Source organism: Astatotilapia calliptera, chromosome 5, assembly GCF_900246225.1.
Source record: "Astatotilapia calliptera chromosome 5, fAstCal1.2, whole genome shotgun sequence".
NCBI classification, from domain to species: Eukaryota; Metazoa; Chordata; class Actinopteri; order Cichliformes; family Cichlidae; genus Astatotilapia; species Astatotilapia calliptera.
The window spans coordinates 13,158,253-13,173,404 of NC_039306.1; the positions used below are offsets into that span (position 1 = coordinate 13,158,253).

Genomic DNA, 15,152 nt, shown 5'->3' on the forward strand with positions numbered 1-15,152 from the left:
ACTATTGCTACTAACAGGTCACAGAGGCAATGAGCCAAAAAGATATTCAAAAGGCTCTGCAAGAACACTCAAAGGGCTAAGTCACTATTTGCCTATTTTAAGAACTCTATAAATGAAGTTTTGCTTCCATGTTTTGAAATGTATCTGCACATACAAATTCAATTCAATTCAATTCAATTCAATTTTATTTATATAGCGCCAAATCACAACAAAAGTCACCTCAAGGTGCTTCATAGATACAGAGAAAAACCCAACAATCATATGACCCCCTATGAGCAGGCACTTTGGCGACAGTGGAAAGGAAAAACTCCCTTTTAACAGGAAGAAACCTCTGGCAGAACCAGGCTCTGAGGTGCGGGGCCATCTGCTGCGACCGGTTGGGGTGAGAGAAGGAAGACAGGATAAAGACATGCTGTGGAAGAGAGACAGAGGTTAATAACAGATATGATTCAATGCAGAGAGTGCTATGTCACTCACTATGTCACATACAAACACAGTGCTAAATGAGGCTGTAACTGCCCAACTTCCCCCCATCCATCTAATGTTTATGCCTTTATTCATACAATGGCTACAATATGTTTTGACTCCGCCCCATTGTTCCTATCACCTTTGATTCTAGCAATTCGATAATTTGTCTTTGAGAAGTAGATTAGAAGGTAGATATTATATGATCTTGTAAATCTAGAGATAATCGACACTTTGTATCACTTTATTGTTATTTCGAAGAACACGCTGACTTTTCTTAGAACAACATGAGATTCTTACCTGCAGGGTGTGGTTCCATGGTGTAATGTTTAGCACTCTGGACTTTGATTCCAGTAGTCAAACCCCAGTGGGGTATGACTATTAAGATAGACATTTTTTTAATGGTAAATGTTAAGATTAAAATTGCACCTGAATGATCCATCCATTTTGTTCTGCTTATCCCATTTAGAGTCACAGTTGGGTTGATACCTGTCATGGGTCCTGAATTATGTTTACAGCTATAATTTGGAAGAAGCCTTCTGGGGGGCAATTAGATCAAAACAGATTCCTATGTGTGTGGGTCCATGGTATAATGGTTAGCACACTGACCTGAGTTTAAATCGCAGTGGGACCTTTATTTCCTTCAGACAGATGTTTCATGTGGAAACTGAAACACATCTTGATCAAAAATAAGAACTGAAAGCAAGCTCTTTTGTGAAGCATTGGCAATCATGATGGTTCCAAGGAAACCTGGAACCGGGAGAAGATAAGTGAAAAACATGCCATTCCTTAAGTGTGTTATCAACACACTGTTTTGAGCCTTTGTTTTAGACTTCTCATAGTCTTGACCCCAGCTCTTCACAATGAATCTTGTAATACAAGATATATTTTATACTTTATATTGATCGTAATGAAAGGAACACATTTTTTCCCTGGAATTAGATCAGAAGATTGCACCAGGTTGTGACTCCATAATTAACACTCTGAACTTTGAATCCAGCAATCTTTGGCACATTCAAAGCCAAAATAGTTCGTTAGTTGTGCCTTTATTACATGTGATAACTGTACAATTACATCATATTGCAGGCCAAGACAAATTATCACACATTTAATATGTCCTGAACAGTTTAGCAAGTTTCTGTATTTGTTTATAGACGTATTTATAGACTTGGCTTTGCTCATTAGATCCCAGTTAGGACATCTAAAAGGTGATAAAAGCACGGATAGTTCACAGGCATGTACTGTAATAATGTGCAGAGCAAGCAATAACCACCTTTCAGTTTACAGTGGAGCATAGAAAATGGTTTTATGGTCACCATTATTGTTTCTGGTTTGAGCTGGAACCTTTTAAATATGCTCTATTTCAATTCCAAATGTGTGAGGCATGGTGGAGCACAGGGAGTGACACTTTAAACCTGATTAAAGCAGTACTGGTAAGTTACCTATTGGGCAAAGTGCACCTCAGCTCACATGAAGCTGAAACAGTAGATTATTTGGAGGGGAGGGGAGTGAACACACTAAGATCTTAAAAATGCTATGAATGTAATATTTGTCTTTTAAAACATAATAATATTTGTGCAAAAATGAATGCTAATTTGTCTGATAGTTGCTGAAATATTTTATTATGGAAGAAAGTGGCTGTTCAAGCATTAGACCTGTTAGTGATATGCATACAGGTCTAAACTTAAGCATCTCTAAAGCCAAAGTGTTGTGCATAAATGCCAAGCCAGAGGCACCCATGACAGTGTACGGTGATCCCCTTGACAGCCTTGTCAAAAAGACATCACTGCAAGTCTTGGGAAGGAAAGGGGACAGGGAACATTTGCAACACTCCAGTCCATCTGAAAGTCAGAGCAATACTGTCTGAAAACAAATGCCAGACTCCATAAGAGTAGAGTCAAAACTTTTCTCCTTTACGGATTGGAATGCTGGCAGGGAGTAACAAACAAGATCAGAGTTTTTATAATCAGTGAAAATGATGCAACATCTTTTTGCTAGAAAAAAAAAATTCTCAAATAAAAAACTCTAGAAAAACATCACTACAATAACATCAAAAAGCCAGAATGGACAGGTACCACATAACAAAGATCACTCACAAACAAAGTGGCATTAAACTGTGATGACCAAGGTGAAGGACGAGAGTCCAGGAAAGCCCCAGACAGGCTGCCAGTGCCTCTCAACAGATGATGAGGACTAACTAGCATGTACCGTAAGGTGCTCCAGGTCGACAGTTTGACCTGAACAGCAGGCCAGACATCTCTAAATTGTTCAAAATTGTCGAAATTCAAAATTATCATTGCTTGGACATAGTTTCTCTCAGGTCCTGAAGTGCTGTTCAGCAATTGATCCCGACCTCAAAGTAGTCAAGAAAATGCATGGACAAATACTGTTTTCAACATTTTCTATCTCATAACTTCTGAGGAAATATGAAAGTTCTGGACTTTCCTTTAGTATAAAAACTTTCACTATTGTATTTAATTTATAATTAATAAATTATTATCATTATAGAAATGTGGGAGAATGGGAAGCTCTTGGGGAAGCATTTTAAAAAAGGCTATTTTTGGTATTGCACTTATTGTTTCATAGTTCCAAGATGCTGAAATCCCCATTAAACTGCCTGTATCCACTGGAAATTAAATTGTCGAATTATTTATTTGGAGCTAGTTTTTATAAAGGGCAGTGTTTATGATGCAGCCAGGCCAGCAAGACAGCTACTTATTCCCACTTAATCCACTGTGGATTTTTTTTTTATGTTTTTGGCAGTCTGGCTGAAGTGACCATGAATATTTCACAGCTGTATTACTGATACGTGGATGAATAGAAGATTTCATTTCAATTCAGCATCCTGTGCATTGAGTAATAGTTGGAAATATTTTTATGTTTCCATGTCAGTGATGCCATGGTCAGAGGCATTATGGTTTGTTTGTCTTGTTTTTCCTTCAGATCTGGCAAAAACATTCATTTGGGTTCAACATGATTAGATTTTAGTGGTCAGGGTTGCTGTGACCCACACAACACATTTTGGGCCGTAACTACATAATGTATGTTATTTTCAGCAAAAGATTTACGTTATATGGGTAACTTATATCAACAATGTCAGCTTCAATTTGTTAAAGCTGTTATACAATATTTTTTCATCCAGCCATCTGCCTGACCACCTCTATTGAGTTCTAAAGTTTGTGATCTGAAAGTCTGAGTCCACAGTTCAGTAATATAAAGTGGTAAAGTATTCACTATATCTATAGGTTTAGGAAGAAAGGGAGCTAAAATATAACTTTAGTTGTTTTTACTTGTCAGTAGTGTTAAAACCTCCCAACAACTGGTTCTCACTATATATGGTATTAGTACTGCTGCAACCCAGTAAACGTGTGCAGGGATATTGGATTGGATTGTTTTGGATATGCCTGCTTCTTGCAACATAAAGTGTTGCAAGAGGCAGGAATTGTGCTCAGTCATAAAGAATTCTGCACTGTTCTTCCGTGTGTACTTTCATTAGTATGTCCTGTACTGAGGCCATCTGAACAAACCACACATTCCTTGAACAGTACAGAATGATAAAAGCTGATTATTGTAAGAGTGATGATGAAAGTTCAGTCTTGGCTTTGGAGAACATTGGTTGGGAAAGGGAATTAAATACAAACGCTGCTCTTTTAAAGTCAAATGGAAAAAATCAGCATTCCAACTTTCCCCCACAAACACACATGCTGATGTTTAGCAACTATAATGTTTACCACCTTATTGTGCTAGCTTGTTTACGCTGTATAAAGTGCACTAAGCAGAGGACTCCAGCTAAGGGGGATGGACAATGGGATTTTTTAAGCTGATGGTGGCAATAAATAAATCATCACGAGATGGATTTATCCTCTGTGGGCCATCAGTGCCTATATAAAAATAATGGAAATGCATCCAACAATAATTCTGTAATTCTCAGTAGGCAACAATTAACCTGAACCAAGGTGGTAAACCCACTGACTAACCAACAGTGCCTCATGGAGAGACTCACCAATAACATCCTTCCTATTTTTCTGCTGTTTTCAAAAACAAGATATGACTTTTTTTTAAACAAGTTATATGATACCAACAGTTTTCTCTGTTTGCATACTTCCCATACAGATTGCTGCTTACCTGGGACCTCTTTCACAAAGCAGGTTCAACAGATTCTGATTTGATTGACCCCCCCGAGATGAACAAGAATGGGTTTTTAGCTCAAGGATTCATCATGGCAACAAGTAAATAAAGAGTCAGAATAAGAATACTTTATTAATCACTAAGGAAATTATGTGGTCAGTTTCTCCAAGAGAGTAAGCACAGTAACTGACTAAATTAAATAATATAAAATGTAAAAATATTGCAAAGTTGCAAAATATAACAAAAAAGTTAATATTTACAAATAGCTCAATTATAAATATCCCAGTATAAAACCCAAATTAAATATATATGGTTGAAATTGATGTGCCCCCTTTTTTTAAACCTTTATTTCTCTGTAGACAATGTGCAAATATTAACGGTGTGCAACTGCTGCACTGTGTACTGTGCATTAGTTGTACAGAGAGTAGATTTTCTGTGTCATCTCTCAGAAAATCATTTGGGTAATCTCAGTCTCTCACTGAACGTGCTCCTGTGACTGGCCAGCACATGATGGGAGTATATGGGAGGTCTACTCCACCTTAAGAGAGTCCAGCTCCATCCTCACGTCATTACTGGCCTTGCAGATCAGTTTATTGAGTTTGTTGGCATCTGTGACCCTCAGCCTGCTGCCCCAGCATGCAACAGCACAGAGGATGGCGCTGGCCACAGAATCATAAAAAATCCTGAACATTTACCAACAGATGTTAAAAGATGTCAGCCACCTCAGAAAATAGAGACGACTCTGGCCCTTCCCGACTCCGGTGTTTTTCACACAGTCCAGTTTGTTGTCAGTGTGTACTTTAGGGTATTTATAGTCCTCCACAATGTCCACATCAACCCCCTGGATTGATACAAGGGTCAGCGGTTTCCTAGTCCTCCGAAAGTCATTTCCTTGGTCTTTGTCACATTGAGCTGCAGATGATTCTGCTCACACCATGTGACAAAGGAGTCAACCACAGCCTGGTACTCATTACCCTCACTGATGCATCCAACCACCGCAGAGTCATCAGAAAACTTCTGAAGATGGCAGGTCTCTGTGAAGTGGCTGAAGTCTGTGGTATAGAGGGTGAAGAGGAAAGGGGAGAGGACAGTCCCTTGTGGTGCCCCTGTGTTTCTGATCACCTTGTCAGACACAATGTTAAAGACGCACGTATTGTGGTCTTCCTGTCAGGTAATCAACAATCCAAGACACGAGAGAGGCATCAACCTGCATCGCTGTCAGCTTATCACCCAGGAGGGTCGGCCTGATGGTACTGAATGAAAAGTCAAACAACATGACCCTCATTGTGCTCACCAGTTTATCCAGATGGGCGTAACTATGGTGATTTGAAGATTCAAACTTGACAATTTTAGATTTCAACATGTGGATCAGCAGAGTTACACCATAAAATGTTGTTAAGAGTACATTCAGACTTTTTGAACTGAAGTGAAAATTATTCTAGTGGTTGTCATCTCTGATAGATGACAGACTTCACTGTGTACTGTAGCACTGCACATGGTTGATATGACAATAAAGCCGCTAGACTTGACTGAATCTAAATATCTGATTATATTTAAAAAGGATTTTATATGTGCAAAGCCATTATGTTCTTTGCACATATAGTGTGTTCTTTGACGTCGACTGCATGAACGGGGAAATTCAGTCAGTCAGCTGGATCAGGTGCAGCAGGAGGGGAGAAACAGTTTTTGTGGATGTTAGGTTCTCAGTCTGTTACCCTGGTAACTGTTTTATGTTAGCTCTTTTAATGGAACATAAATTCCAGATTTTTCTCAGTCTTAATAAGCTCCTGCTTTTGAGAACACAGCCCTGGACTTATTCTGCATCCAGACATTTGTAGAAAAAATGATTAGACAAATTATTTCCATTGTATCACAAGTGAAATGTTCTAAACTTGCTAATGTTGTTGTTAATGTAATCCTAAGCACTACAGTAATCTAGTTGTGAGTGTGATCAAATGTAAGGATTTCAGTTACACTTTTTTAAACCAACTAAAATGTCAGTCTGTGGTAAAAAAAAAAAAACAACAGCCCATTTAGTTTTCATGCAGAGATCACCTTCATCCTTGCTAGCCTGTTAAACTGAAGGTTCTTTTTTTTTTTTAGATGTACACTGACATCTAGTGGTTACAATGCAACAATACAACAATCCTGACAGCATGCAATAGACCCTGAAAGTTCTGCTCCGATGTTACATTAGAATGTTGCTAATGCAGTGGTGCATTTGCAATTTAAAATGTTATATAACTGCATAATGACACAAATAACACCTACAGTAACAAACTGGACTGTATCAACAACATATTGTAGTATAAAAATTGTATACAGTCTGCTAAATTGAGATTTACTTGCAAACAGCTTTTCTACTCTGTACTTAAAAGCATTTCAAACTACAAGCCATATTCACTCATTCACACACGTTCCCTTAGCACTTAGTTACATACCTTCAGTCACTTTTTACCACCCACTCTAACCAACGAACCTGGGCCAATTTGGGGTTTAGTATCTTGCCCAAGAATAGTTTGATGTGCTGGCTGATTCAAACCACCAACCAGTTAACAACCCACTCTACCTCCTGAGTCACAGCTGCCAACAAATTTCAGCTTATTTACACGACAATCAATAAATTTTCCAATTACTTTTATTTTTTTATTCAACTTTACAAGACCAAACTGAAAAATCTTTGCACACATTGACACATCTGTGTGTGATTTACTCCCACATCCTCCACAGTACTACAAAAATATAAAATATTCAACTAAAATGTTATGATAGAAACCAAAAAACACCCCAACATATTCACAGATCTTCTGTTTGGAGTAAACTGACAGACTTTTGCTCGGAACAAACCAAAGTTACAGTTGACAAAATTTAAAACTTAAGAATCATACATATCGCTCAGCGGTACGTTTGGTGAGCCTTTTTAAACAAAGAGCACATACAGTCACAGATAACTAAAATGATGCGATTATGTTTAAACATAATGAGTATTCTTAGCTTTGGAACTTAAAATGGACTTTTTACCTGATCTAATGTTCTGAAATAGCCTAAATATCCTGTTAAATGAAAATGTGGCTTGAAAAATGGCAACTTGCCAAAATAACACCTATTAAACACTGACTTACAAAAGTTCTCTCTTCTTTCCATCGACATGTTTTACATCTGACAACAAAACAAAAATTAATCATTTGTCTCATGTGAGTGGATGATGTTGACAAAAAAAGAGATTTTATCTCTTCTGTGGGCTGAAATTGTACTTGAGCAAACCCTGCTTCACACCGGGATGTAATCGAAGTTAGCCCACCCTGAGAGGTGGAGCTACAAGGACAACGCCGTCACCTCTCACAAACAGCATGGGGATGTTTCTCTTGGTAGACTGAAACGAAACAAAGATTCACACTTAAAATATTTCACTACTTAAAATATTGTATACACATAGCTTCCAATAAATGTGTTTAACAACAAAGACTAAATATATTTTACTTAAAAATTAAAACATGCATTTGCTTTAATTACATTTTTGTTGTTAAGATGATCCCTGTGATTTTCTCAGTAATGTTAACCCTTGTTAAAACAGAGCAGCGTTTTTTTGAGGCCATGATATAACAAATAGTCAGTGAAATATTATCCATTAAGTACTGTCTGTTATCTGAATGACACATTAACAGTTTTAAAAGATGAAACAGGTTCAACTCAGATCAATGCCACAATAGACCACCAGCACCTTAAACCAAAAGGGCAACGGGACTGGAAAGAAAATGATGTGGCACCTTGTAGAGTTCTTCATAAGTCTCCTCATCGATCTCCACTGTCGTCACAGTCTCCTCCACATCACCAAGGATCATGTTCAAGTGCTGATCGTAAGCCTGGGACAAACAAGAACAAATAAGAGTGCAAAGTAAAAGAGGACAAAAACACTCCAAAAGAAATTGAAGTGCTTGTTTTTAAAAAGTCTTCCGAGCAGCCAGGGTCACACCTGCAGCACTCAAACAACAAAAAAACAGCAACAACAACAACAAAACCCAGCACAAGACTCACATGAAGTCGGCCTCTGAGCTCGCGGTCATTCCTCATCTTGACGTAGATTCGCTCATCTAGACTGAGCCTGATCAGATCAAGTGGCTCCTCAACTGTGTTTGTAGTTGGTTGCTGCAGCACACAGAAAAAAATGACACATGTATTAGGACTGGGCGATATATCGATATATTTTTATACAAGATAAGAGATGTGACAATATCCTTTATATCGATATAGTCTATGTTACGTTATAATTATACTTGTGGAACCGCAAGTTTGCCTCTCTTTCGTCCACTTTTGTCTCTATGCTGTGTTACTCTGCCTCGCCTCTCTCCTTCACTGAACACAACTCCCCCTCCCCCATCGCTTCACCTGCAGGTAACGACAAGATGGACACGGCAGCTATCAAAGAGGAGCTGGTCGGTAAAAAGAAAACATTTGGAGATTACTATTTTAGTGCGGCAGTGTTACTCTCGTTAAAATGACATTAACGCCATAACTGTATTAACGCGGAAAATCTCCATTAACGAGTTACCGCAGGTCGCCCCGTGCGTGGGGCGTGTTGAGGCCGTGCAGCTAGCACTACTAGTATTTTCACCATTTACAACAGCACCATAAAGTGCAAAATGAAGAGTGTGTGAGAAACTGTGTGCTGTATCCCAGACCGCGAAGTCTCCCAGCCTCCTGCCCCGAAACAAACTACCTTACAAAACTCGTATACCGTATTTTTCGGACTATAACCTATAAAGAAATCGACAGCGCGCCTTATGTATGAATTCTGGTTGTGCTTATTGACCGCAAACTGCTTTTATGTGGTACACGGCGCTCAGCAATCTGCCAAAAATGTTTTAGTACGACTTTGGTAAGCTACGAAGCCACACTGCTTGATGGATTGTTGGAACATTACGGCTACCGTAGTCTGGAGCCTCGCGGAGTAACGCATACTGTGCTTCAACGTAAAATTACCGTATTGTGTGCATATAAGGACCACAAATGGCACCTGTAAGAGACATGGTTACGAAGCGGATTTCAAACTGAAGGTTGTCAGTCACGCAGTAGAAGTTGGGAACAGAGCAGCTGCGAAATCTGTCTGTCTTTGTTATTATGCTAAGCGTCTTTTAATTTACATTTTGACTGCACAATTGTGAGCGTTTTGTTATCCACAAAAACAACATTGTTTTATTTTATTTATGGAGAATTATAATTTAATAAATGCTGATAATTTATTTCTGAGTAATTTTTTCATGTACATCTACGCTGTATGTTAATAAAGATGTGAGATCTGGGACACAGCGTGACTAAGAACTCTTTTTGTTCTTTCTTTATGGCTTTAAAAAAAATATCGAGATATATATCGTATATCGCCATCCAGCTAAAGAATATCGAGATATGAGTTTTAGGCCATATCGCCCAACCCTAACATGTATGCTTGACATATCAACAGGATATTAACATTCAACTGCCTTAGAACATTTTCTGTGGGATCATCCCTGATTTGCTTAAAAATGTTACGGTCTAAAGTTTGGACATTTAATGATTGCTGTGTAATTTTAGCTACATGTATTTAAAACTTTAACTACATGTAAGTTACTTTTTTTTTTTTTAATGTTCTGTCCATCCACTTTTTTTTCTTCCGGACTTCAAAATCGGAGGCAATACTTGTACATGAATATCCAAAAATAAAACAATGTATAAAAATAAAAGCTGGAAACTTTCACTAGTCTTCCCTACCATATCTGTAATTTGGCCCAGGTCATCAAACATCAAAAAATGCCTGAGCACTGGCTAAATAGATATGAAAAAATGTAAGCAGTCCTATATTGGAGCACACACTAATAAAAAACAAACCAAAAAAATAAACTATATAACATTCGGAAACTGTCGCACTTCATAATAATGTAAAATGAAACGTGGAATATTTTCTAATATGGTCGAGCAGCAGGCACAGCTGAGATGCAATGACCTATTGCTTGTTCTGCCCACTCGCTTTCTTTGCAAACTCCTTATGCCCGAACCAAAAATAATGAATTTACTTTAATACAGATTAAAAACACAACAAATACCCCCATGTACAAGTCTCTTCTCAAGTTAGCATTTTCTGTGACAAGAATAATCGAGTGATTATCATTTCTAAATGACATAGGCCAGAATTAAATGCAGACCTTTCGAGCAGTTTTTTTGTAAACACCCAAAATATTTAAGGCAAAGTGAAGAAACGTCGTGTTCCATGAGTTAACTGAGTTTTCAGTGAGTTGTTTAATGTTTAGCCCAAATAGCTGTGAACTGCAACCCAGACGCTACAGACCTAACTAACCCAACTTTAGACTAAAAACAGATAAAGAAAATTAAACGTGGACATACATTAGCGGTAATCCTGCGCTAACACGCTCTGCTCTGCCTAAAGAACAGTGGTGCAAATCCTACTGGCGGTAGCATTTACACGCTAGACATGCTAAATCAGCTAGCTTTTGACAGGCCCTTCCGCGCTTTTACCACATCAGTTATGAACAAAGTTACACAATAAGCTCGTTACATCAAGTACACGGGTAAACCTGTCTCCTCTTCACCCATGGGATAATTACATGCACGCTGTTAAAAGAACAACAGCAGAATTGAAGGCAGTTACACCAACCTGCTCAACTTCGTCCGCCATGATGTTTGAGTCTGCGTCGAATGACCGAACCAGTGCGGAGGTTGCCAGGTCTGCAAAAAACCGCGTTTTCACATAACACAAAGCACGCCTCCTGGATGAGACTATAAACATAACGATGGAAGAGGGATAGGGTTACATTACTTAATTGCATTTTAATTATTTATGTTGTTACAGCTATAGGCAAGGTGGGGGTGAGATTACATCAGGGATCTGCTTGTTTTCAGTGGCGATGGACAGGTTTACAGTGGAGGTCAGGCAGGAAACCCTATTAACTACGATCTTTGCAGATAACTGTGATCTGTAGTGAGAGTAGGAAGCAGGAAGAGAGCCTGGAGAGGTGGAAGTTTGCTCTTGAGATAAGTGGAAGGAAAGTTAGAATATGTAAATATGTAAATGAGAGGGCAAAGCTGCAAGGAGTTGCAAGGAGCAGAGATAGTAAAGGTAGATGAGTTTGCATACCTGGGGTTGACCAAGGAAAACATTGGATCAAGAGGTGAAGAATATAGTGCAAGCCAGGTTGAGCAGCATTTGTGACAGAAAGATATCAAGCAAGAGTGAAAGGGAAGTCTACAAGATGGTCGTGAGATTTGTTGCGATCGATGGTTTGGAGCTGGTGACAGAGCTGAAGATGGGAATGGATGGACAGGATTAGAAATGAGTATGTCAGAGGCTGAGGTGATGCAGTTTGGAAAGTTGGAGAGGTAAGACTGAGACGGTCTGGACATGTGATGAAGAGGTATAGTGGAAATGAAGTCAGTATGGAGCTGCCAGGAAGGAGATAAAGAGGGAGAACGCAGAGAAGCTTCATGGATGCAGTGGAGGAGGATATGCAGAGGGTTGATGCGAAAGGGTAGGATGGTAGAGATAGGGAGAGATGAAGGCAGATGATCTGCTGTAGCAACCTCTAAAGTGAGTAAATAAAAGAAGGAGAAGAAGCAATATTTATTGTCTAACTTATTTTAAAATCCATGGTACACATTCAAAAATTAAATTTTTTTTATTGTCATTGTCCTTGTAATTATAACTGTAAATTTGATTTATCCAAATAAATACAAATAAGCACTCATACGTGCAGGAGAGTGAAGTGCAAACCTGGCAACCCGAATGAGGACGCTAGCAGTTCCTCTGTCCTTTATATTGCCCGTCTGCTTTTCCAGACTTTTCCATCCCCCGCATCTCCGTACAGTGCAACGGCAGATCAGAGGTAGGTTATTAAACATAAACTATATATATATATATTTGCATCATTTTTTTCCGTTTCTAATGGCTCATGTCTTTACGAAATTTCAACCTTACTGATGCGGCGTATTCTGTCTTGTTTTTCTGTTTTAGTAAATGCAACGCAACAAAAGTTTACAGTGTCAGACCTTCGCATTAACAGGTCAATGTGAGTTCATATTAAAACAAGCATCCAATACTTTAATATTACAGCTATAAGGCAAACAGTACAGGTTAAACCCACAATACCGTTGTTGTTGTTGTTGTTGTTGTTGTTGTTGTTGTTCTTAAAGGAAACTATGCCCTATAACTCTGAATTTATCCAATTTATTAACTGACTTTAAAACCGCAAGTATCGCAGTTGAATTCAGAGAACTAAAGCTGCATTTACTGCATTAATTCAAGCAAGAAGGCATTCATTTCCGGACATTATTCATTTTTATAACTTTATTCCGTTATTGTCACACTGGGCAGGTGCCACGTGTAGAATGGGCAGCTGTCCCACTTTTTATCCAACTGCGCAGTGAGACCATTATTATTACTGTTGTTGTCATCGTCGTCATTGTTATTCTCTGTCCCACATGTTGAGATAATCTCCCAAATTTTGCTGTAGTTTGCAAAGGTCAGAAGTGCAGAACAGACACTTTTCTAATGCAAATGAAGAAAGTAAGGCTGAGATCATGACTGAAGTTTAGGCGAACAATGCTGCCTATGCTATACCCAACAAGGAAAGCTGTATATAGATATTGTTATATTCCCTCTGTGTGGCTCCAAAAGAAGTGTTCTATGTATATCTCTGACTGTAACCCCAGTAAAATACAGTAAAATCAAATGTATTTATATTTGCAACATATCCTTCACAAATTCCAGTGTCTTTGTTCCACATTAAGTTTGTTTGGATTTGGTCACACTTGCCACATGTGATTACAATTAACAGCATTTTTCTTATACAGAAAATCTTTTTGTTTTACAAATAGTTAACTTTATTCACTCTTTCTCTTGTCTTGTTTTTCTTCTCTGGCTTTCCTCTTTTTTTTTCCTTTCTGTAAATCTGTGTGTGTGATTGACTGCGTGTGCACCTCCTCTCCCAGTTCAGTCCAGTGTTCCATACTGGGTTTGTGTGCAGGCTGAGGAGGCAGATCAAAGCAGTGCTGTTACCCATTCCACCCTCAGCTTCAGCGCGGCTGTGTGGTGGAAGAAGTCCCTGCTACAGATAAGCCAAACAACCTGTGTGGCCCAGTGCTAGGACCACTGACTGCACACAGTTTCATATTTGTAAATTTGTTAAAGTTTTGTGAGAAAGCAGGCAATATGTCTGCGCTTGTGTGGGTGAGGGTTTTTTTGCATGCTTGTTTTTTTGATCTGTCATGTCAAAACCAGATAAGGGTGTGTTTGCCATTAAACAGTTGGCAGCTGGTGGCCTAGAAACTGAAACTGGTGCCTAAACTCACAGTTGTTTTGTTTTGCTCACTTTCTGCTCGTCAAGGTCCTCTGTGTGTGTTACCTGCCAAAAGATGGCGCTAAACGATAGGAAGACAGAAGCTGACGTCATCAGTCGTTGAAGGTCAACAGATAAGCTGTGGGAAACTGTCACTGCAAATCAGTCCTGTTAACAGCTATAATAAACACGACAGTCAAAAAGGGTGATTTTAAGACATTTTCTCAGGTGAAACACTACAATAAGCTGCACCTGCTTTTACTGCATTGAAGTTTTTACTGATTTCAGTGGAGCACAGCTGAAATTAGCATAAAAAGTCAAAAGATTATGCAAGTGTCCTAAACTGTGTAATGATTTATCAGGTGTTTCAACTTTGTACAGATTTTTTGTTTGTAAATAGAAAGAAAATTATTTTTGTATTACATTTCAAATAATAAGAAGCACAGATCAAATGTTTTATACACTTTGAACAATGTTTACTGTTCGGCTTTAAGCAAGGAAAATACAGAGTTGTTGTCTGAATGTGATACACACTGAATTAAAGTTATCATTTTTTCCACTTTAACATATTGTCATAAGTGTTTGTACTGTGAAGATTAACAGTGTTACAAGGTCATCTGCTGTAGACCTACTTTACTATATGTAGTCCAAAGAGTCTGCGTCTCAAGAGTGTTCCAGCAGACACAGAACCAGGGTCCAGTTTCGCAAAGCTATTTTTACCCAGTCTTAATTTTGTTATTGCACAAGTGTAGCTTACTCAAAGGTACATGATTTTAAGGCTAAACGAAATTAGTCATCTTCACGCCAGTTGAACTGAGCTGTATTTCCATGTAAACAACCAGTGTCACCTAGCCACCAGCTTTTCATGTTCCCATCAGTGACCGCTTCATCAAATGACTAAACATGCAACATATGATTGAGCCTCATTCTATACGGATCAGTTAAGCCCTGTCTACACTTAAGTCCATAAAACGGTGCTGAGTCTACAGTAGTAAGTGCTCTAATTGGTAGTTGCTTCAATCAAAGTTAAGACGTTTCATGGGAGTCCTGTCTGTCATCGCTTGCAGTTACCGGATCTTACTGACTTTCTATTAGCTATCAAAAAAATCACATTTTACATTTAAGCCAGAAGATTTGTATTGTAGGCTGATTATTTCATATTCATGCTTTTCCTGTTGTGTAACAATGGCATTGTGTGCGTGTGTGTGTGTGTGTGTGTGTGTGTGTGTGTGTGTA

The 15,152-nt window shown here is 38.6% G+C and overlaps 1 protein-coding gene and 1 long non-coding RNA gene across 3 annotated transcripts; one reads left to right on the forward strand and one right to left on the reverse strand.

The window, feature by feature from the left end:
* Nucleotides 1-7,213: 7,213 nt before the first annotated feature.
* Nucleotides 7,214-11,331, reverse strand: LOC113022172 (U6 snRNA-associated Sm-like protein LSm3). The gene is made up of 4 exons (XM_026167303.1): nt 11,240-11,331; nt 8,629-8,739; nt 8,361-8,456; nt 7,214-7,966 (listed from the first exon to the last, which is right to left on the reverse strand). Exons 1-4 carry the CDS (start codon nt 11,258-11,260, stop codon nt 7,886-7,888), a joined length of 309 nt encoding a protein of 102 aa, XP_026023088.1. The 5' UTR covers nt 11,261-11,331; the 3' UTR covers nt 7,214-7,885.
* Nucleotides 11,332-12,365: 1,034 nt separating this feature from the next.
* LOC113021660 (uncharacterized) lies at nt 12,366-14,481 on the forward strand. Of its 2 annotated transcripts, none has more exons than XR_003272335.1 (3): nt 12,366-12,464; nt 12,593-12,647; nt 13,570-14,481. It is a non-coding gene; the product is annotated as an uncharacterized LOC113021660 (long non-coding RNA). The 2 variants fall into 2 exon arrangements; XR_003272336.1 differs by having other exon boundaries at nt 12,593-12,641.
* The last annotated feature ends 671 nt before the right edge of the window (nt 14,482-15,152 follow it).

Bases quoted from the DNA above. Each gene is read 5' to 3' on its own strand.
- LOC113022172 (XM_026167303.1), bottom strand. From the start codon at position 11,260: ATGGCGGACGAAGTTGAGCAG. The intron at 8,740-11,239 runs GTTGGTGTAACT...TGTGTGCTGCAG, and splicing joins TGGCGGACGAAGTTGAGCAG to CAACCAACTACAAACACAGT. The intron at 8,457-8,628 runs GTGAGTCTTGTG...TGTTTGTCCCAG, and splicing joins AGCTCAGAGGCCGACTTCAT to GCTTACGATCAGCACTTGAA.